The sequence below is a fragment of the Channa argus genome, chromosome 22 (genome assembly GCF_033026475.1).
Source record: "Channa argus isolate prfri chromosome 22, Channa argus male v1.0, whole genome shotgun sequence".
NCBI lineage: Eukaryota > Metazoa > Chordata > Actinopteri > Anabantiformes > Channidae > Channa > Channa argus.
Window position 1 is genome coordinate 10025046 of NC_090218.1, and position 23267 is coordinate 10048312.

Genomic DNA, 23267 nt, shown 5'->3' on the forward strand with positions numbered 1-23267 from the left:
TATTTTTACATTTGTATAGATTCTTAGTGTTATTATAATCCCGCAGCAAAATGCAATTAGGACATTTAATGTCAGGGAGGTTTGGCTTCTGACGATACAATTTCTATCTAAATTTTTATTACCATTAGAGTAATTGTTTTACTTAACTGTTGACGACCGAGTTTATTTATTTATGTAAGTAATTATATTTTGTTATGTAAAATGGAAATGGATTATTCAATACAATACATTACCCCATAGGCGGCATCAGTTCTTATTGATACTAGTTGGATTCTCATGTAACACAAATCTACAGGTCATATGAAAACAAGACTGCACATGTTTATTCAGGTGCTAAAGGTAATAACAAATGTGTTATGTCATACTACATTTTTTTAATCAGCCACTATGTCTTTGTCTTTTGGATTATAGCATATATCATGAATATATAGCAGCATTAGTGCATTTCTTGCTTGACAGTGAGAGAGGCCAATGCCCTCAGGGGAAGCAGTACAGTAAGGTTGTCTGTAAATGTGTGTATGACTTGAGCAGGATATTTACCAGGGAGTGTGGTTCATGGGAGGAGGTGCGTGACATGGTGATTGTATCCATGCTGCTTCGCCTGCTGCTCTTGTGCCCGTCAGCCAGCCAGCACCCTGAAGTTCCCAGCAGAGCGGCGACAGCCACAGCCCAAACACCAAGGCTGCCCATGAGTGTCCACCTGAGTGGAAAGTTAACAAACTTAGAGTCACTCTTTTGCCCCTACTGTTCTGAAACAAAACAAAGCTATACGGGTATTTTTCATATTCATCTGGATTTAATGGGAATAGAGGAGTTTACTCATCAATAACTGGAATAAATCTTTTTGTGAGTCCTAACATTAGTACAATCACATAAACTGTACATTTTCCACACCTTAGCTGTGATCTTAACTTGAATGTATTTGAATTTACCTGTATGTATCTGTGCAGTAGTTGCATCACATGTAAATGAGCACATTATTTGTGTATGTCATTGCAACCAGTTTTAGTATAATACATTGGTTGCAAAACATCTTCTTAAGTGAGACATAGGACAGCAAATAGAGTGAGACTGCTCAGAGAGCCTTGCTACACAAACCTTTTTACAGGCTTGACATGACAAGAGAAAATGAGACATGCGAGAACATGATACCAGTAACTCAATTTAGTGTTAAGAGCATCTTAAATCAATCTTGTGTGAATTTCTGATACTTTCAATAAGAATGAAGACATCCTTTGCTGCTCATAGACATCTATGTTTCAAGGGTTCATTCAGTAGGTACAGAGACAAATAGGGAAATGAAGCACACTTAAATCGAATAAACACATACAGCCAACCTGCACATGGACACACATGCACACACAACATAATCAGAACTATGTAAACATCAAAGCCTGGACTGATGGGGATAATTATTTGTATTACAAAGGGCACAGAAAATCTTTTGATGTCAACAAAGAGACAAGCCTCTGAAGTCGCAAATGGTGGAGTGTGGCATGGGAGCCTGAAGAATGAATACAGAAGCTCAGTTTCACTGCTGTGAAGCACGCATGCTCCCTCACACTCAACGGACAAAGAAAGAAAGAGACAAAAAATACACAAAGCATCACAACTTTATTGTTGTAAACATGTCAATGTTATAGCGGATGGTTTCTACAAATGAAGATTTCTTTTGGTACAGTATAAAGAAATCTGCATGGAGACATTTAAACCTTAAAATACCTTAAAAAACGGTCCTGCTTTAGCGCGACTGAACGCCCAAACTATTCATTTCAACTAGAATAAGATCACTAACATATAGTGGTAATTATTGTAATAAAAAAAATAGCATGCATTATAATGTGGAATGACAAATGAGAAATGAAGACACAGTGGAGAGCAAGGTGTTCAATTAGCAGCACTGCTTTACACAGTTGCACTAATAAATGAATCCTGTAGACATTACAAAAGTAATATTTTTGCAGGTTATTGTACTGTGTGTATTGCATATTCTGTATGTTACTGCTTCCAGCCCCCGCACTTAATGCCCTCCAGAAGTAATTAGCATTTTGCACTGATGAGAAATATTTACTGGACTCCATCTTCTTGTCTGGTCTTATCAGCTGAGGGTTTTTTATGGTTGTACTATGTGACACGGCAGTTTGTTATGTGCGATAGTGTACTTTCAGGTAATGTGTTTATTGTTTTTACTGTGGTCTTATACTTTATTATGTGGCTTTATTGTGTGTTTTACTGCAGAACCAGTCTGAAAACAAATTTCCCTTAGGGGGCCATAAAGTTTGCAATTGAACTGAAGCAAGGGCACAAAAACACATGATGCATCTCAAACAGTTCAGGTGTTTGTGGTGTTAAATACCTGCAGCAGTTCTTTACAGAATATTCCAGCAGTGCTGTGATTCACCTTGACCTGTCCTGGTCCTGCTGGCTGAAATTTTATTCTCTGGGTTATGTATCTATTTTGGTTTTTGCCACACATAAATTAATAAGTAACAAGCCAATTTTGTGAAGCATTTCATAAAACTCCATTTTATAATAAAGATACAGTGTGAACAGTCGTTTCTTAACATTACTCAAACACTTTATTTTAATGTGGAGAGGTACAGTACACTGAGACGCATTAAACAGCACCAGATGTGGATGTGCAGAGATATTTATATAGTTCAGACATATTTACTTGTAAAGTGATTTTGAGCGAGCTTCACCCTGCTGAGCAATCAGAGAATAGCAACAATTTCTGCTTGATTTGTACATTTATTAGTATTTTTCTAATTATTCTAATTTGATAACTATGTCCAGAGCATGGTGTTGGAGCAGGAATACAGAGGACTGTTCAGAGCAGAAAGGGATGGCTTACGTTAGCATGGTCCAAATCTTGACATTTGTGCGCAAAGTATTTGAGGCTTGATTAGTTCGCTGTCCAAAAAGGTGTTAGGTAGGTCACAGGTGGGGGTTCTCCCCCTCAATTCCTGCTGCAGGGGATTCTGGAGGGGCAAAGAGCCCAAGGTGGCATAGGTGCCCTTTGATTTGTGTGGATCGTCTGGTTGAGGATTTCACACACTTGGTCTCAGACCCTCCCTTACCTCCTGTCAGCCCCATGCCCACTTTACTGGCATTTTTTCAAAATCATACAGTGGATGCAGTCAGTGTTTAACTTGTCTTTTTACGTTTTCTGGTTCATCTTTGCACTGCAGGGACAGTCAAAACAAAGTTCTTTACAATAACTCCTGTAATTATATAAAATGTATGTTTTAAGTTACACCCCAATGTAAACAAAGCGAACTTCTCTGCTCACAATTTTACATTACTTAAATGTTACATATACTATTATATTATATTATATTATATTATATTATATTATAAAATAGATGTAGTTCTATGCATGCAGGAGATTTAAAGCAGCATTCAAAATAATGATGGATGTAATCTCAGTGCTTACTTTCCTTTTAGTTGTGTTTTTGTCCTCCCGAGAGAAATATCTGCTTATTTATTCGATGCATGCTCCACTGTATTCACCAACTTGTTTCTACCTTCGTGCGTCTTACATTTGGTGCTGAGCAGGTAGCGTACAGTGAGTTTATTAGAGCATTTTCACTGAAAACTGCTGCCTGCTGCTTCTGGAAATGAGTTGGATGAAAGCATAGCTGTGAGCCAGAAAAACAACACAGTGATATGCTTCGTAGCACTAGGGGAACTGCAGTGCCAGGTGATAACTCTTGGAGAGTTTGTTACAACGTGTGACCCCTTTCACATTACACATGGTCATTTTCATTGTTATTATAAAAATATTGATTAGTGCAGCTTTACAGCAAGTAGAGTTACCTGCTATCAGCCAAATGTGCTTAAAGCACAGAGGAATGGCACCCGTCAGTGTGCTGGATTATAATTACTGTAAACAATGCATCATGTCATGTTATATTCACATTAAACTGTATATTTTGCATGAATGCTCTATAGGCTGGAGTCTGAGCTCTCAAAAGTCCTGTCACAGTAAAGCTCACTCACTTGAAGGAACCACCAATACGATGCAGCTAGCCAGCCAGCTAATGAACCCTCAGAGATGAGAGCTCACTCTTGTGAAATTAAACACCAAATGAGATCTGCCAGTCACTGTCTTAATGTCCTGCCTGGCTCCCTGGCATTGGCCCACACACAGCTACACGCATTCATACATGAGTCCCCATGAGGACACACACACACACACACACACACACACACACACACACACACACACACACACACACACACACACACACACACACACAAATACAAAGAGCCCTCGTGGTGTGGAATGAATGGTCCATTTTAAAATTCATCAGGAGGGAGAAAGTCTATGAGGAAGCCATTGTTTGACCAGCATATTAAAAAGCTTTAGGAGACAGAGTCTTTAAAACCCGTCCTCCCTTTGGCAGCTCTGCTAACACCCGACTTGTTGAGTGAGGTACTTGCATTACATAAACACACTCAATGTACTCTAAGTTAAATGGCATCTATTCACACCCCAACCACCGTCTCCATCTATCTCTCATGTTACTTACTTCTGAACTACCAATTTTCTGGACACAAAGGGATCCTGTAGAGCTGCCTGCAGCTGACCCGTCTCCTTTTTCAGTTGCTTACTTTCTAGCGGACTTATTTTCTTTATATTTATTCCTGAGAAATTGGCTCTGGGCTTTCTATATTATGCTGTTAGTTGGTGTAACAATGCATGTTTAAAAATGAAATCCTTCCAATGATTACAGAGAAGAGAGAATGGCATTCCATCCCTGATTACAGCCTTGCAGTGGTGTTTATTAGGAAGAGATCACAGCCATCATTGACTCAATTATGCACAAATAATAAAACCCTCTGGTTTTCTTATGTTTTGGGGTGCGAAACAAAAGTTTCCATTGATAACTGTAAGCCAATGGCATGCAAGACTTAAACAAACATGAACCTACGCTATAAATTCTTATGGCAAGTTAACACGTTATATTAAAAAAAGAAATCGACTCAATTAACTTTTTTTCATTTCGATTGGGTGTTTGCAATGCAGTCCACTGCTTTTTCTGTTGCTGTTATAAATCCCGCTAAATGTCTATAATGTGCAGATCTCAGGTAAAAAGCCATCTGCCAGCCATCACATTATAAAATATGGCATTTGGAGTACGACAGCAACGCATGTGCCTTTGAGACACATAACTTTACTTCAACCGTGAGCTGCTGTTTTCTAGGTCGAGTTAAAATATTCATTTTCAGCCCACTGCTTAATTTTGAATGACTGTTAAGATTTCCTAATGAATGCATGCATGGATACATGAGAGGATCACGGTCACTCCGACACACTAGACTATGAAGCCACGTGTTCATTAAAGACGACATCAATCTGCAAGTCTCTGCATAGCAGGGATTCACTGATGCAAGATTTACTAATGATAAAGTATTCTTTCAATATCATTTACTACAGTTAAATTGACTTTAGCTATATTGATTTTATTGGCAAAATACAGTTTTCAGCCAGTAATATCTCTGTCAAAAAAGAGATACAGTATATATGCAAATACTCCCTAAGAACTTAATGTGACCTTGTACTGTAAGTGAGATTATACCAATATGTTGTCAAGGCACTTAATTTCCAACCAGACTCATAATCTCCTGGGCAGCAGCCTGTTTGTCACAGTTATATGAGCTACAGAACTTTTTTTCACAAGAACCCAGAAAATTGTTTTAACATGGTTGAAAGGTTATTTCCATTAAGGTATCAACACACAATTTGGTGAACTTCAATCTGCTGTACATTTTCCAGAAAATATAATTACACAAAGCAAACCATTCGGAGCTACATTAGAAGCAATTATAACCTCGATCCAGAGAGGTGGTGGGGTGGGGGGGGGGTGGCATCTCTTGTAGCACAAAGTGCAATATTATTTTATGATTGTAATTCTTTTATTCTATTCATACTATACGTGGTGGCAATATCATGTATACATCCTGGAGAACATAATGTTCTGTGGCATCAATGTTCCCAAATATTTCCTGTTTTATTGTGGCACATGTGTTTCCATTTTTTTATTTTTTTTAATGATGTACTTTTCAGTGTTTTTTACATTTAACTGAGATTAAACTTTGGGTAAGATTCCTTTCAGGTGTAGGTTGGATTATACTTTATAACACTAGTCACTAACTTCAGATGTCTTCTGCCAGCTCTGAAGCCATTCTTGTTCTGTTATGTTAAAGTGTACACTATATATTACATTTCATAGCCTGCCATTCTAGTAAGCCCTGTAGATGCACGTGCCCTATATGTGCCATTCAGTCAGTAGCAGAATTAGGTGTGTGCCGTAGTTTACAGTAGTAAACCTTATTTATTCTGTTACATCTTTAGCTGTATAGTTTTGTATCTTACTGAAAATGTGTCTTTGACACTGTGAGCTAATGTCCTGTGTATTATGAGGCTTAGACGCTTAATATTGCGTAGGATCCAGTTAATTTTTCACCATACACCAGAACACCCGTACCAAAGGACAATAACAATAAGATGGTTTAGAGCATTGCTTGACAGCACTGAGCCTAAAGGACCATATACGATAGCGAGAATCATCATAAATACATGTATTATTCAGTGATTCACAGCTGTGGACATCAACCTTCTCTGTGTGAAGATCCTACAAGTCAGAAAACAAGCCAATATCCCACAGAGGTGTTTTGCAGCTTATGTATTCATCTAATTAGCACATTGTCCTGTTTTTGTACAGCTGTAACAGGCACTATTTAAAACCGGTCTATAAGGAGGAAAAACTTACTTGTTGTCTACACAAATTTACAATAACACTTGTGCATTATGCATTCCATTAGGTAGGTAGGCAGACAACGCAGTCTAGTAGAAATTATGTTTTACTGTTACCGCTACTCAATTATGTTTTTGAAAAACTTGAGTTGAATTAAATATACATGATAATGCCGCAGTGAAGGGTCACAGATGACCTTAACGTTAAAGTGCCTTTCTTCACAAAACCTGGCCACAGACACAGCTGTGGGTGTAAATCCCTGCTGTCTGCTGGGCACGGTACAGCGTCCATCGAACCCAATCACCGACCAGAAAGTCAGCTGCCATTAAAAAAATCTACATTTTATTAATATTACCTCCTCGGAGTATGCCTCCACCTGTACATGCATGTCTGCCCAGACTCAAACTCTAATCAGTTTATTCATGAATCCAAGTGAAGGTTTATGTCAGAAATTGAAATTGCCCCCAGGTGTGTTTGAGATATTGCACTGACAAGAATAAGACAGATGTAAGGTCACAGTGACTTTGACCTGCGACCATTAAAATCCAATCAGTGGAAGTTGTGTCCAATTAGAAGACATTTTCTTAAGATGGTCCTGAGATATCGCATCGCCCAGAAACATAATGCCTCCGTCCCTACAACTAAGCTAAAAGCTGCCATATACATGAAGACTGCAAGCAGCTCTGCAGCCTCTTGCTGGGCTCACACAGAAATTGAAGTGATCAGGCTGAGTTATCCTTGCTGCTCTCTGTCCCAGCTCTCAGCTCCAGGTAGGTTTGCTGTCAGAGTTACAAATGGCACATGCAGTTGAAGTACGACAGTCAGTCCCCACTCAGCACGCCTCCTCCCCCGCAAGTGGCTGAGTATTTAAAAAATATTACAAAGGAGGCGGGGGGTGGGGGGGGGACCGAAAAAAATAACATCTGTGGATGCTGAACACCACATGCTCGAAGTGGAAGCTCTGTAATTAATAAAATCTTCTGCATTTGAAGGACTGCATTGGTACCGAGGCACATACAAATTAATTTTGAATGCTGTATTTTGATGCTTACAATTTAAAAAGTTTTCCCCAATGATTAGGACCCACCCTGCTTTTAAAAGATCTACAAATTTTGTGAGCTGGGTTGACCTGCTAATCTTCAATAGTTAAAGGAACAAATTTCTTGCTGTCAGTCATTTTTTTAAACTTATGTCTCTTTTTTCCCCAAATGGTGCATGCCCCATTTTGGAACAAACCTCTCCACATGCTGTTACTCTGAGTGCTGCCTCAAAGTGATGCTCCGCTTCAGTAAAATCTCTGCTATCATCCTGCGTCTGCTGGTCTATCTCCCTGCACTCGGGTTTCAAACAGCCCCCTTCCTCAGACAGATGTCTATGCAGCATGAAATAGAGCCACCACGAGAATCGCCTTTGCCTAAAATGTTTTCAGGATGCTTGGAAGCAGCAGCGACTGACTTGTCTGTATTTCTTTTCTTGTTCCTGTGTAGTTAGAGAAGATACTGAGGACACCAGGGGTGTCAATCTGCCTGTCAGCAATGCATCAGGATCACATTTTCTAGCCCTAGTTATCTTCCAGACACTGCAGGTGAACAAGGTACATTTCCTGTCAGGCTTTTTTCTTTTGCCATTATTATTAATTCTTATGAAATGAAATGTGATAAAGATGCTTTGCAGTAGTGTTTCCCAAAGAGGAATGATAAAGCACAGACAGAAGTCCGGAAAGATAAGGTTATGAACTGTCATTCACTGTAATGTAAAGGACTCATAAGCACTGCCCTTTGGAAAGGCGAGAAGGCATTGACAGCTCACCAGTTAGAAGCTGACAGCCGTTATCAACACAGGTTCCAGGCAGCTCACAGTTAATAAGATTTTGTCTCTGATAGACAAGCTGGAACTAATTAAAAAAAGAAAAGATCTAATTAATGATGACTGTTAGCAGATGGAACAAGAGAAAAAAAAGGGGAATAGATATCTTAGCCTTTCTCAGTCTGGCACAGTGGTTTTTAGCAGGCCCCATGTTCACTTCCTAAAATGTTGAAACCAGTGGCTTTGATCATACAGTTACTGTTAACAACAAAAGGCATGAAGTAACTGTCAAAACTGTAGTTTTCTCTATTTATCTAATTAAATTAAAGTACGTTACCAGTGCATTTGCTACTAATCAGTATTTATACTGACAGTGGTTTAGGCATCTGTGCCAATAGCACACTTATTAAGGGTAAGACATTTTTTTAAATTATTTAACCCACCCACAATATTTGCCAAACCTTTTTTGTGCATAAATGTCAATATAAACATGTATATTTTTGTGGCAACATCAAATGGCATTGTGGCACATGTTAATGATGATGTGCAGCAGGTTACCTACTGGCCCATAGATATGCTGCTGATAAAGCAAGAGCTAAACCATTGTCTGCTTTGTTTTTTTATTTTGGTATGTATTAGTAAAACTATCATTCTATTTTATTTCTCACCTAATATGAGTATGTAAGAAGGCTGAGTCCTAATTAACTGTCAAATGACAGCTAGTCACATAGTCGGCCAGCCATTCCTTTCCAAGCCTGGACTGTCAAAACTAGTTGTAGGTCTCACCAGCTCTGCAGAGCCCTGTACAGTCTTAACTCGTTGTTTTTTTGCTTTACAGCCAACAAATGTGCAGTACTTATAATTATCAATTATAAAAAGAAGCGCTAATTAAGTGAGTTTTAGCTTTTAGCATCACATCAAGGAGAGACAGTTATTTAGTAGTGAACATTATATTATTATATAACAGCTGAATTATGTTTTTCTCAGGAGTTGGTGGAGACCAAAAACAGAGCTCAAAAGTGAATCTTAAACATGAATTCGCGGTATTTAGGTTGTCAAAAAATGAAAGACAAGTGCTTCTATTCACACCATAACAGCCAGCTTATCATCACTATCTTCGCAACTGCCTCCTAGCGGCCAGTGTGCTCGCTTGCACAAGTTGAAGTATAAATTAGGTGACTTTAAATTTCTTTGTCACTGTCAAAACATTCTTAAAAAAGGATCAAAACCAATAACGCGTTAGCAATGGGGTTGTCAAGGTACAGCAGTGGACCGGAGCTGGGCTGACTGTTCCTTTAATTTAACCCGATAAGGTGTGAGATCACGTTGAGCAAAAGACAGCTGGGTGGGAAATGAGGAAAGGGGTATAAAAGCCTAGCAATTTGTTGAACTAAAAGACAAATTGTGACAACAGGCGCAAAGCAGACAGAAATATACAAAGAGTAGGAAAAACCAAACAGCTGGGAAACTAATGTGAGCAACAATAGGGGCAGCATTAAAGCAATTAAAACATGTAAAAGAAACATATGGCAGCAGTGATAGAAAAGTTAATGTATTCTTTTTTTTTTTGCAGAGAAACCAAGGCACATGTGCCATTTCAGATTGTGCTAAAATGTACCCTCAGAGAGCAAGAGACTGGGCCTACCCAGAAAAGGCACAGAGACCTCAGGAAGAACACAATGCTGGCTGTGGTGCTTCAGCAACAACACACATCCTTATCAGCTTGCTTTTTTTTTTTTTTTTTTTTTTGCGATACCTCACAATTAATTATTGCCTGACACATTTTCTTTGCCACTTTCTGTCTCCCTGTAGAAAAGACAAAGCTTCAGGCTGCGAGGTAGTAATAAGACCCCACCTCGAGACTGGAGAGAGAAAGAAAGGAATAATAATAAAAAAAAAAACTCCTTCCTGTTTTATACTCTACTCTCTCTCTCTGTCTCCCTTGTTATATTTCTCACTTCAACACTAATATTGGCTTTTGACTCTTTCTCTGACAACTTTCCATGACCAGTTCGCCACCCTTGGGTGTTAAAACCCACATCCTGCTTGTCAGGTGTAGCTGAAACACAAGCAGCAAGTGATTTGTTAAATCTAGGAATCCCCTGCTGGCTGTAGGAGCGGGAGAAAAGCGGATATCTGGACAATATGCCATGACTGGGTGGTCTGCCTGGCTACGAAGACGGTGTCTGTTAATTATAGAGCAGTGGCAAAGTGCTAGCAAACAACTAGAAAGAGGTTTGAGGAAAAAAGAATCTCTCTCCAGAGGCTCTTTGTGGGGAAACGTGTGGTTTGTATATATGATCACCACTAACTGAAGAATCACTACAACCTATAAATAGTCGCACGTTGTTGTTTGAAGCCTCATTCGTGGCTTCAGCAGCAGCAAATCAATGCATGTGAAGAGGCAGATGATTCTCCTCTAATGTCACTGTATTTTCAGTATTTTATTGTGAAATCCGTGTGGTCCTAAACGCTCACTGGTTGACGGCTCCATTAAAACTCCTCCAGATTATTTTCTCATAAGGATTTAGACATTCGGCAGCTAGTTATTTGGTTATTAAGGTTCACAGATGGGGCTTGCTTGTCGGCGTGCTATAATTGCTTTGTTGACAAGCTGTCACACTCAGTCCTGGCAAATGTCCTGCTGCAGCTTCACCTTCACAAACAATCATCTATTTTCGGACCTTAAGGTCGTCATTTTTCATCGTATTCACGTTTTGTGATATAGTTTTACGGCAGTGCCACAGATTTTCGTGTGGCACTGAAAACAGTGTCAGTCGTTTAAAAATAGATTAAATTGATTATTCTTTTACTATCCATACCAATTGTCCTGTTAAAGGTCACAGGGTGCAGGAGCCAATCCCAGCTTTCATATAATATATAATATATATATATATATAATATAATAACAATAATACTCACATTCACAACCGCCTCACAACTCGACCTAACGTCATGTCTTTGTATTCTGCGAAGCCAAACCAAATTACCTGGACCTGTACATGGAGTTAAAATAGTAATAAACAAACAAAGTACAAAGTGCTTCACAGTAAAAATTTAGAGAAATCTTTAGAGAAAAATCAGGGTAAAAAAAAAAATCATAAAATCAAAGAAAAGCACACTGTTAAAATACATAAAATCGAATATATTATTTGTACTACAACAAGAGTCTCATATCAGGAAAGGCAATTTGGTAAAAATGTGACTAGACCTAAAAGATAACACTCAGTCATTTCCTCAGGTCGGTCATTCCAGAGGTTTTGGAGCCATGATGGAAAATGTTCTATCCCCCGTTGTTTTTAACCGGAAGGTTGGAACGGACAACAATCCACTGTCTGATGATCTTAAGTTTCATAAAGGCACATATGGGAATTAAAAGATCAGAAATATAGGACGAAGCAAAACCACGCAGATCTTGAAATGTATCCTAAAATAAACAGGGAGCCAGTGTAGTGACAAAAGACAAGACGTAATGTGGCTGAACTTCCCAGTTCTAGTGAGGAGCCTAGCTGCTGAGTTCTGAACAATTGGCAGGCGTTTTAGAGTAATTAAGACCGGAGGAGATAAAAGCATGAATAATAGTCTCAGCATCGTTAAAATTTAACCTAGGTGTGATTTTTGCAGTATTCCTAAGATGATAAAAGCAGGACTGAAGTAGTTTAGTGATGTGATGCTCAAAACTCAGGTTGCAGTCAAATAAAACACCACGGTTTCTAGCAACAGGCTTAACAAATTTTAATAAAGGTCCTAAGGATGGCAGTATATTGCTGGAAATATTTTGAGGTCTAACTATGAGAATTCCTGCTTTATTTGAATTTAATTAAAGAAACATTAAGGACAGTTTCTATTATCGGACATACAACCTTGTAGAGAACTCAGCCTCACGAGTAATAGGGACATACAGCCGAGTGTCATCAGCATAACAGTGAAATTAATTATTATGCCTGCGTATAACATCACCCAGTGGGAGCATGTGGAGTGAGAAAAGAATTGGACCAAGCATTGACCCTTGGGTAACATCATACTCAGTGGGGGAGAGAGATGACGTATATTTATCAATAGAAGCACAAGATTTTACTCCTTGGCAAATAGGAAGCAAACCAGTTTACCGCTTTGCCCGATATACCCAGTGAGTCCCTCAGTCTAAGATTACCTGGAATCCCACAAGTTCAAACTCATGACCTTCTATCTGTGAAAGGATCCACAGGTTAGATGTTCATTTACATGTCATATTTATGTTTGACCTTGAGAGGAGCGCTCCTGACAAAAAGATCACAATTCAAGATGCTCTTACTAGCACTGTCACACCTTTCTAATACCTTTGTCTCCATCAGATTTCTTACCCTAGGGCCACATAATCAAGATTATGTCGCTCTCCTTTGGTTTGAGTAACAAACTATTTTCATTAAAAAGGACATCGGTCACTAACTGTTGGTGCTTAACCTCAAATTCTCTCCACTTGACTCGTTGAATGCTTCCAGCCTTGAATCACTGCATCTTTTCAAACGTGTACAAACGTCACAAATCCAAGCAAAAGAATCCGTGTGTGGCAGTTTTAGCCAACAGACTGAGGAATGACTGCATAAAAGGGACAGGCAGATGGTTGACTTAATTCACTGCAGAAAACAGATATGCTAGGTGACCTTTCTGTAACCCCTCTATGCATTTCTGCCTCTCCGCTGACTCTTTCGTCAGTTTTCTCCGTTCAGGCAGAAGAGGCAGCGATCACTATTTGCTCAGAGCTGCGGTGCTGATGCTCTGAGCCCGGCCGCTGGGTTCATATGGGAAGCAGCAGTAAAGGTCATTTCTAGAAGTTCCACATTAGTGATAGGAATTTCAAGTGATCCGTGTTGTCCACATTTTGCCCCCCTGGACTCTACAGGGAGCACAGTGAACTTATCAAGAAAGGCGGCAGGCACGGTAATGTGTCTCTGGAATAGAAAAATACCGAATCTAATGGAGCAAGTTACTGGCCTTCTTCATTTTCACTGCCGTTCAGATTAAGCGATTCTCATTGTTATAGGCCTCATGTTAATCAGAGTTATATTTCTTTGGCTTTGAGAGCCTGTGTGCCCCAGATAAACCCAGGAGGAAGAGTTTCATCAGTTCAGTGTAAAGCTAATCTTGTCAGCCCCATCAGAATGTCAGTGTACGGTGAAGAGCCAGCCTGTAAGAGCGTGACTCACCCTCTGTAATACATTCTTACCTTTGTTTTGGAGTACAGCTCATTACATTTCAATGGAAAATTTGCAAAGCCAAAGGAATCAAAGTCACCACGGGTAACAAAAATAAAGAAATAAATAAATAACAAGAATATAAGGAAATGGGTTTGGTTTCACCCGCGGGGGCGGCTTTGTTGTGTGGAAATAAATCTTGCTCGTGATTAGTTAAGCTCAGGCGATGTTCACGAGTGGGGGCATTATAAGCAACATGACATTTTTAATTTATTCCAATTAAATGTTACATGGAATTGTCATCCAGGGCTCTTTACGTGTGGATTGTTTGCAGCCTGCAGTGCCTACCTTGAATTTATACAACAGCACTGCTCTGTGTGTTAGAAATAAAAGAACGACTGAACTGTTTTCACCACTTTGACTGTTGTTATCTGCATTTCACCTGTTGTATGTTCACTACACTAAACACTCCAAATAACTATAAAACTAATGCTAATTCATATGTTCTGAGTGTTTTAAGCAAACCTTTCTTGAGTACGGACCGTTTCTTTGGTTTGCCGTCTATCCTGCCTGTGCAATAAGATTCACTGCAAACCAGCACAAGAAAGTGTTTCCTCAGCCACTGCTTAGAAATGAAATGCTTAAAATGAAAAGCAGACAGCACCATCACAATCCCTTCTGTCCTGCAGCGAATTTCCTCTCTATGACTAATCCTACTTCAGCACCCTGTAAAACACAACTTTAATCTTTCATCTACAAACCCTCAGGAAGTTTTATTTTCAAACTTGTAAAAAAGATCTCTTGAAGTACAAAACAACTTTGAATTATTAATTTTCTTTTGCACCGACATTACAGTAGGAGGACAGAAAGAAATTAGGATATTTTATAGCTTCGGTGCATGTGAGCGTTGCGGTTTCCTTTTTGTTTTGTATCAAGGAGGTTGGAAGTCAAGTGGGAGGAGAAGCTGCGCATTTTCCGAAACAGCCTCCTGTGTCAGCGGGCATTTGCTCAGCTCGAACTCCCCTGAAGCGAGACACTCAACTCCAGCCTGCTGTTCTGTTATTCAGCTTGACCTGTGACCTTCAAGGAGCAAAGTCAACAGACTCTTCGTTGTATTATAAAACTGATTTCAAACCGGGAGGTGAGATTAATCTGTATTTGCATGAAAATGCTGCCAACTCGCAATCCAATTATCCCCTGAGAGCAACCAAAAACTAAACTAACCACAGTGCTTGACACTGTTTAACAGTTTGTTGGCATCAGGAAGCCGGCCACCGTTTTACATTTGCCTGTGTCACTCAAACAGTCAATTACATCATTATGTTGATAGATTTAAATCCAGTCTGGGGACAAAGTTAAAAAGACTCCCGGACCGAGAATAGAATTTCCTGCAAGAACTGTGGAAGTGCGTGAAAACTGTTCCTGAGCATGTACAACACAACACATCAAATCATCTTAAGCCTTTACTGGCATGGATTGTCATTGGTTTGTGCTTTATCCAACTTTTGACATTGTGCACACATGCACGTACGTGCTGCATCAAGCTGGTTCTGGCACTGCCACAGTTGAAGTGTTTATGAGAAAGAGGAGACACTAATTCAGCTCTAATGACTGGACTGTTAACAGTGATTGTTTTTTGTGTGTGCCTATATGCTAGATTGCCTTCAGTGTCAGTCTGTAAAGTGTGAGTCATTCCACTATTTGGACGTCTCTGAAGCACAACAACCAGCCATAATCGGCCGGACACTGCGCTGTAATGGCCCTCTGTCATACAGCTAATAAGTTACACACCGGATTGCAAAGTGCTAGAAGCCCAACTGAGTTACTATTCTGGGTTATATCATCATTTCTCAGCCTGTTGACTGTGACCCCAGAGTGGGCTGCAGAGCGGCTCTGAATGTTTCAAATGATGATGTTGACATGGTGTAGGAGACACCACAGCAGCTTTTTTACTTGTACTTTGGCATCGGCTGCTGAAACATTCTGCAGTTTATTCAATCATTACAAGTGGCTTCACTGTCCTTCTTCCACTTTTTCTTTTTCTGTCACAGCTTTACCGAGCTGGTTATGAAAACACTATAAACCCAACTGTTGGCCCAACAAACACACGTTTAAACTTTTATTCTAGCAAAACAAGATGTCTGTCACGTGTCTGCCTGCTTTCTTGTTTGGGTTCCCCTGCAAAGAAGAACCAAGCTGGTGTTTAAAGGCTATATGTCACTGGAAATTATGGGGTCAGATTGCAGATTGTAGTGCAAACAGATTCAGCAGCGATGCCAATAATATTCTCATTCAGAAGCATTGGACATATTGATCCAGGTCTCCACATGTGCTTGCTGTGTGTGTTTGTGCGCGTGACGACGTGCTTGAGTTGAGAAGTGGAGGGGCTGTTGGCCCCGCTTACAGCTGAAGGACCAGGATTTACAGCCAGTCTTTCACAGATAGCGCAGTGATGAATGGCCATAATTCTGTTGCTTGGACGTTGGCTCCATATCTGGTTCCAGGTAGAGAAGATATCCAGCAAAGCCAGAAAGAGTCTGGAAGCCCAAAGAGGGGATGGAAGGAAGGCAAAGAGTGATGTAGGCAGGCAAGAGGCTGGATCGTTTTCAGAACCACGGAGAGCTCCGGCGCAATGTGCACGCTACATCACGGCGGCGCTGCGCAGACCAGTCCTCATTTCGCACTCCGCTGGCCGTCACGGAGGCTTTGGTGCCGCTGTGTCAGCTCTCTGGTGACACTGATAGCCTTTTCCCATGAGAGAGCGCTGGAGCAGCTCATTTACCACAAGCAGACAAGTAAATCTTGAGAGTTTTTCTGTGTCGGTGAGTAGATGAGCGGCGTGTGAGCGTTAGTGGAAACCGATGGTCAATAGGTGAAGTCTTCCTGCGTCCTGACAGAGAAAGTAACTGCAGGAGGACTGGCTGTGAGGAGGAGAGGGAGGAGGTGGTGGTGGTGGTAGAGTGCAGGGACCGGGAAGCGATGCCAGGGACGTGCGTGTCTCACTGTGTTATCACTCCAGTTCCAGTTCCTCTGTTGATTGAGCTAAACTGGCGCAGCCGGGCAGAAGAGTCCTACTGGAGCCATTTATCATGTTGTTTTCGAACACGCAGAGCCACTGCACGGCTATGAGGGGTTGTCAAAGCTGGCATCCGGTCATAATAAATGACTGATCACACCCGTGTTGCGCCAGACAATAGGTGACATAAGAGGCGATGTAGTTAAACACTGTCACAGATTGTCATTGACATCGCCCTGCGCTATGAGGCTGCACCTCACACATTTCTCTCTTGACTGTAAATTCGGAAGCTCTCTCTTTCTCCCTCTGTCTCTATTGTTGATGCCTTTCTCCCCAGCTACTCTCAAACTAATTCAGAATTATAGCACGCCACTGCCACCCTCTTTGCAGTTTGCGTTCACTCAGACACTGAACGCAAACGGCGTCATGCGTCCAAAAACAGCCAAAGTTGGAAAAATAACAACAACACACAAGAAGCATCGGAAGCCGTTAACCCGCATCAGCAAGCGCACATTCCACCTTACCTGTCGTATTCTGAAGCAAGAAGATTGAAAAAAAGGGGGAAGAGAGTGAATATGCCACAGATTTCCTCGCGTCCAAACCTCGCTCCTTTAGTTCCCACTCCTCTGCTCCCACCCGGCAGGGTTTCAAAGGTGTCGATTAATTAGGGGCTGGTGTGTTGGTAGCGACGGGTAGAGCGTCCCAACTCTCAGCAGCGGATGGCCATCCTCCGGCTCCTCCGCCTGGTTTCCTCTCAGCGCTGCGCTCCTGCTCTGCCCTATTTCAAGTCCTCTCACTCAGCTCGGCTCCTGACGTCAGCCGCTGCACGCCAAATGCGGTGAGGCTGCATCTGCAGATACATCCCACTGGAAAGCGACACCTGTGTGTGCATGCGTGCATGGACTGTGTGTGTGTGTGTGTGTGTGCTAAGACAACCACGACAAGCACATAGACATCCGGAAAAACACGGATGGGAAGATTGTCTGCAGATGTGTTACTTTGTTTCTTAATTTCAGGGGAGAGATTTTTAATTTAGGGTTTTAGGTAATGAGTGATGTCTTTGTGTGCGTCGTACATACAACAGGTGTGTAAAAAGACTAGAAATACAAAAACACAGAGAAGCCGATGCAAATCAGCTCGGAACAAGAATTAAATCAGTGATCCCTGGAATAGGACTCTGACACTTCTTTAAAATTCTGAATTTGCTGTAAAAATAATTATTTTTCACAGCTCAGTGGTCGAAAAGCTCTTAATTTAAATTCAAATTGTGTTATATTAAACACATCACTGTGCGCGTTCACATTTTGCAGGATGCTGCAGTTTTCTGGGTTCACCTATAGAATTACAAAGTGTCATGTGCATCTTTTATTTGGTTTTGCCTAAATTGTTTTCCACTCATGCAGTGGCTGTCAGCTGTACGTCAAACACTGACTGTGAACACAGCAGTAATGATCATGCAGAGGACAGGGGATGATGGAGTTACCTGAGAATATTAAGGTGTTACACGCACACGTCGGTTTGACCTCTCCCCCTTCTCTCCCTTCACTTATTCAGACATGGGCCTCAACCATTTTGGGCTCCTCCTCATCTCTTTGCATTAATGTGGGAAGATGTTGTAGAAGTTGTGCATGACACAATCAGGCCTACATGCTGTATCCTAAAAAGACACAAAAATGGTGGGACCCCCATCAAAATTGCATGTGGCACTAAAACATTTATGGCCAATGTAACATTTATCAAGACAATGAGGCAAAAAAAAAAAAATTCAGTTGGAAAAAGCAGCAAAAGAAAAAGAAGCAAAAAGGGAGCGGGAATAAAAAGAGCAAGAAAAAGGGAAAGAAATGGCAAAAATATAAAACATTTCTAACAGTATTGTGGGCGTTAAAAGAAAGAAAATAAGAAAGAAAGAAAGGAAGCAAAGATGAAAAAGGGGAGCAAATCCTGCTGTAAAGGTGATTTCTGATAAAATGGAAAATAATCCAAAAATAATCAGCATGAATCTTCATTTAGTAAATGCAACATGATTTGAATTTTAATTGGTACAATTAAAATGTTCCTTAATACAAATGACCAAAAAAATATCAGGGAGATGGAGAGAGGCAAGGCAATAAAAGAGGGTGTGTGTGTGTGTGTGTGTGGTGGGGGGTTGATGTGGGACAAGCAGAAAAAGGAAGCAACTCTTTCCCATGAGCTGCAGTGTCTGACACATGCATCCAAGATTCCACCTCTGCAGTAAATCTCCTTTCTGCAAAACATACCATGAAAAACAGATTCATTTTGGTCTAATTAACCACTAAGCTGGAACAACAAGAAGGGTTAAGACTTTAGAGAAGTGCTAAAGTGTTTTTTAGTGGTGTTAAATACCTTTTCGCTCATTTTGTTGTTATTCTGCGATGCTTTTTTCCAGCTCCTCCATTTCCACTTGAATGAGATTGTTGGGTAACACTGAGAAATAGTACATGGAAGTGCATTTATAAACTAATATGACAATTATTTAGTCATAAAAGTGCCAAGAAAAAGAAAACACACACAAATTGGACAATTTTTCAAAAATAAAGCTCAAAGCACTTTGTGGATGGAATAAAAAAAAAAATGACCGTAAAATGTTTTAAACATATTTTGATGATGAAAAAAAAAAACACTTCTTATCACACTCTACAAAACCAGCACTACAGTCCGTTACTGTAAAAAGGATACGTGTTTCTCTGTAAGTTAAGCTGAAGCTATGTCCATGTTTAATTCATTCACATGTCCAGTGAGAACAGCAGCACTTTGTGTAGTTGTGGATTCAGGATGTCAGCAGTTTGTTGCAACATATTTCTTTCTGCAGATTTGTAAGGACTGACTGTCTGAGCAGCAGCGTCCTGCAGTTGCAGCCGCCACTGACGGCTTTCCACTGGGATCCTGATCAACTTTTGAGGACAATCCCCATTGTTTGCCACGTCTAAGAAATACCGTAACTTTACAACTTTTGTTTTCATGTTTTCCTGCAGTGGCACAGTTGTGGCTACACAGTGACTTAGCTCACATCCTTTTCCCCAAGATGGCAAGTGCAATAAAGCAGCAAAGCTCAGGACTAATCAATATTTTAAACGTACGGTTTGTTTTTTTTAGACGGTAAATCTTTACTGTGAGACAACATCCTGCTGTTGAAGTTTAAAAAAAAAATCCTTAAAAAAAACAGTTTTACAAAACATTTTTTTTTTTTTTGAACACATATTAACATTTTTCATAATGCGACACCTGCCCTACACCTTCCTTCCTTTCATAAGGACAACCTGAGCACACAAATGCACATTCTTAAAACCCGTCTGGGCGATTGCAGTGGAAATGTTCAGATCCATAATATTGACAAATGCACATACAGATCTATTCATAAAACCAACAGCTCTCTGGCCGAAGCTGAGACGAAGTCAGACGGCTGTGGGCGTAACCGGAGTGGCAAATCAATCGTGCCTAAATGGTGCAAATATGAATCGACCCTCAGGGGGGTCATTTGGACAACAGCCTGTGCGCTGCATTGCAAGAGAAAACGCCATGCGCATTTAACTACACCTTGAGTTGCAGACTAACACGCGGCAATAGTGCATCATTATCTCTGTTATCATTTGCTCGGGAGTGTTTGCACTAGCAGTCATACGTTAGTAACATAATATCGTCTCTCAGCGTTGAAGGCACTCAGCCATGTGTCAGCACTAAAAGGTCTCGCTCCTGTAGCAGCTCCCTCAGAGACAGAAACACCAGGAGATAGAGCCATAACTCTCCTTTATGTCCTTTTCCTCCAGATCACCACTGCAGGCATTGATGTGACTCATGCACGCACACACACACACTCACTCACACAAACACACTTGTCTGCATCGTTTACAGTAGCAGCAGAGGCGGACTGATAATTTGGACATTGTGTCATAGTCCAGAATGGCTGGTGGACCGACCACAGTCAATAACTATCAACCTGCTGAACAAAGCTCGGAGGCACAGATTCAGGGCTGTAGTGAGGCTAAACTCACATGCATGTCTCACATTCTCACAAAGCCTTTACTTTGACTTTACACCTTTTCAACTTTGCATGGCCGTTTGAAGCAGGAGCAGCTTTCCGTGGGGCGGAATCGGAGTTCGGTTGAAAAAAAACATCCTGACAAATCAAAGAGCACAAAATACAGTCGCGACAAATAGTAACGGCACTGTTTGCAATTTGCTGGTTTTCTGCAAACATTGGTCAAGTCACAAAGACTCATGTGACTCATTGAAGACTCATTCAATGAGACTTCATTGAAAAACAACCATTAAACGGACACAGTGATGGTGGAAAAACTAACGGCAACAGTGTTTTAATAATAGGTTGAACCCCTAAGGCAGCGATGACCTCAGGCAAGAACTTTCTGTAGCTGTGGATTCAGGAGGATTTGTGACCATTCTTCCTCACAGAACTGCTACATAGTCTTATTCAACGGATCGCTTCAAATCATTCCACAGCATCTCTGTGGGGTTTAGGTTTAGGCTCAGACTGGGCCAATCCAAAAAGTTGGATTTTGTATCTTCAAGGTGTTTTTGTAGTAAATGTACTTCAGTGTTTGGGGTCATTGTCCTGCTGCATCACCCCAGCGTCATCTCAGCTTCACACTGACATTATCCTCCATCCATTATCTGTAACTGCTTGTCCTGTTTAGGCTTTTCGGGCGCCTGGAGACTATCCCAGCTGTCATCGGACAAGAGGTGGGGTCCATCTCAAGTCCACCTCAAGACATACGGAGACAGACTCCACACAGAAAGGCCAACCCGCAACCTTGTCAGAGTTGAAAAAGTTGTTGTTGTCTTTTTTACTTCTGGCGATTGTTTTTAAGCTTCACAAATCATAAAAGTCGTGCTAATCAAAGCGTGTAAGTATCAGAAACTTCTGCTCATCGCTAAGCTGATTTTTTTACACAATATTCTGAAAACCACTGGAAAAATCCCAGTGGCTTTTTGTTGAAGGGACCAAAGAGATGCTACATAAAACTGTAATCCCTACAGCACTCTGTCCTGTTCTACAGTTAAATCTAAAATGACGTAAAGTTCGTGTCCTGACGAGGCCCAAATCCCATTAGACAATAATTGTGGATGTAAGCAGAATTTTTCACAAACAAGGATTTACACAGTTCCACATCACTTAGAGCACATCCAACATGCCACTACCAACGATACACGTGTTCCCACACATACCGTCTTTGCACCTACAAACTGAGACACACAGACACACACGAAGATAAAAATAACTTCATCCTGTGTTTCTATTGGACAGAGCTGTCACACAGACCTGTACAGTATCAGGTGTTGTACTGTTGCTCAATGTAGCAACCTGCAACTGGAGAGAGGAGGTGGGGTGGGGGGGAGAGAGACAGGGAGAGAGGGAGAGAGGGAGAGACAGAGACAGAGAGAGACAGAGAGACAGAGAGAGACAGTGCACACAAAGTGTTGCGCTAGTTTCTCTTTCTAGTTTCCAGCCACAAGGCTTCATATGGACAAACTAGGGCTTTTGCTGTTACGTGGCCTCTCTGACTGTCTCTGTCTCACACTGCAAACACACACAAACACAGAAATGAATGCATGCACCCATAGAAACAGGCTCAGGCACTTGCACAGAAAGACATTTCTTACTTCTGGTCTCACCCCCATTCACGCACACACACACACACACACACCTTGTATAATGGTCTTTGTTTCCTCCTCCTGCCCAGCTCCAATTTGATGGCAGCGCAGCCGCCAGGTTCCCCAGATGACCATTCAGATAGAGCTAACAGATGAAAGCAGCAGTAAGACGCTGGCGGTAATGGTGCAACAGCTCCGGCTTACAGCCCATATTTCTCCCTGATGACTCTGCTGCCCTGCCTCCCCATGACACCTGCAGGAGTGAACTGCTCGAAGGAGTTGTTAGTATTAGAGAGGCATGGACACATACAGAGAAAAAGTAGCTCGTGTGAAACATCAACACGCTGGACCTAAGCTCTCTTCCTACTATATTAATTTTAATAGATGCATAATACTCTGTTTAAGTGACTGATGCTCTTTCAGTCACCAAATTTGTCATTTCCATTATCTCTGTGGAGCAAGCAACTGGGTGTCTACTATAAAAATAAGGAGGGCTGCAAATCTGGTTTTCAAACCTGCATGTCACACATAAGCTAATCCCATTCGCGAACAAAGAATGTGTGATTATGGTGAGGTCTCCGAAATGACTGGGATGACAAAGCTAAAAAAGAGGGAGGGTTAAATGTCTTTTCGGGGAGCAGAGACAGGATTTACAGGATGTTGCATATCATGAACACCTGTGAGATTTGCAATAAAAAGCAAAACCAAAAAAGAAATCAAAATATATGGATGAAAAAGATGGTGTCCGTTTGGCGAGAACACAGAATTACATTGTCTGTGTTTAGGTTAAGAAAAGCTCAGAACGCTCGTCCCTTCTCTTACCTTAACCAAAGTGAGTGGATAATTAAATACCTTCAATCAAATCGAATCAAAGTGTTT

At 40.9% G+C, this 23267-nt stretch overlaps 1 protein-coding gene across 1 annotated transcript in view; it reads right to left on the reverse strand.

Moving 5' to 3' along the window:
- fstl4 (follistatin-like 4) overlaps nucleotides 1-17597 on the reverse strand; it is a 186505-nt gene extending 168908 nt beyond the window's left edge. Inside the window, exons 1-2 of the mRNA XM_067492346.1 lie at nucleotides 17285-17597; nucleotides 541-700 (exon numbers count right to left, since the gene is read on the reverse strand). Of these exons, the coding sequence (XP_067348447.1) occupies nucleotides 541-690 (150 nt within the window). The 5' untranslated portion in view covers nucleotides 691-700; nucleotides 17285-17597. The remainder of the gene's footprint in view (nucleotides 1-540; nucleotides 701-17284) is intronic.
- Nucleotides 17598-23267: the final 5670 nt, after the last annotated feature.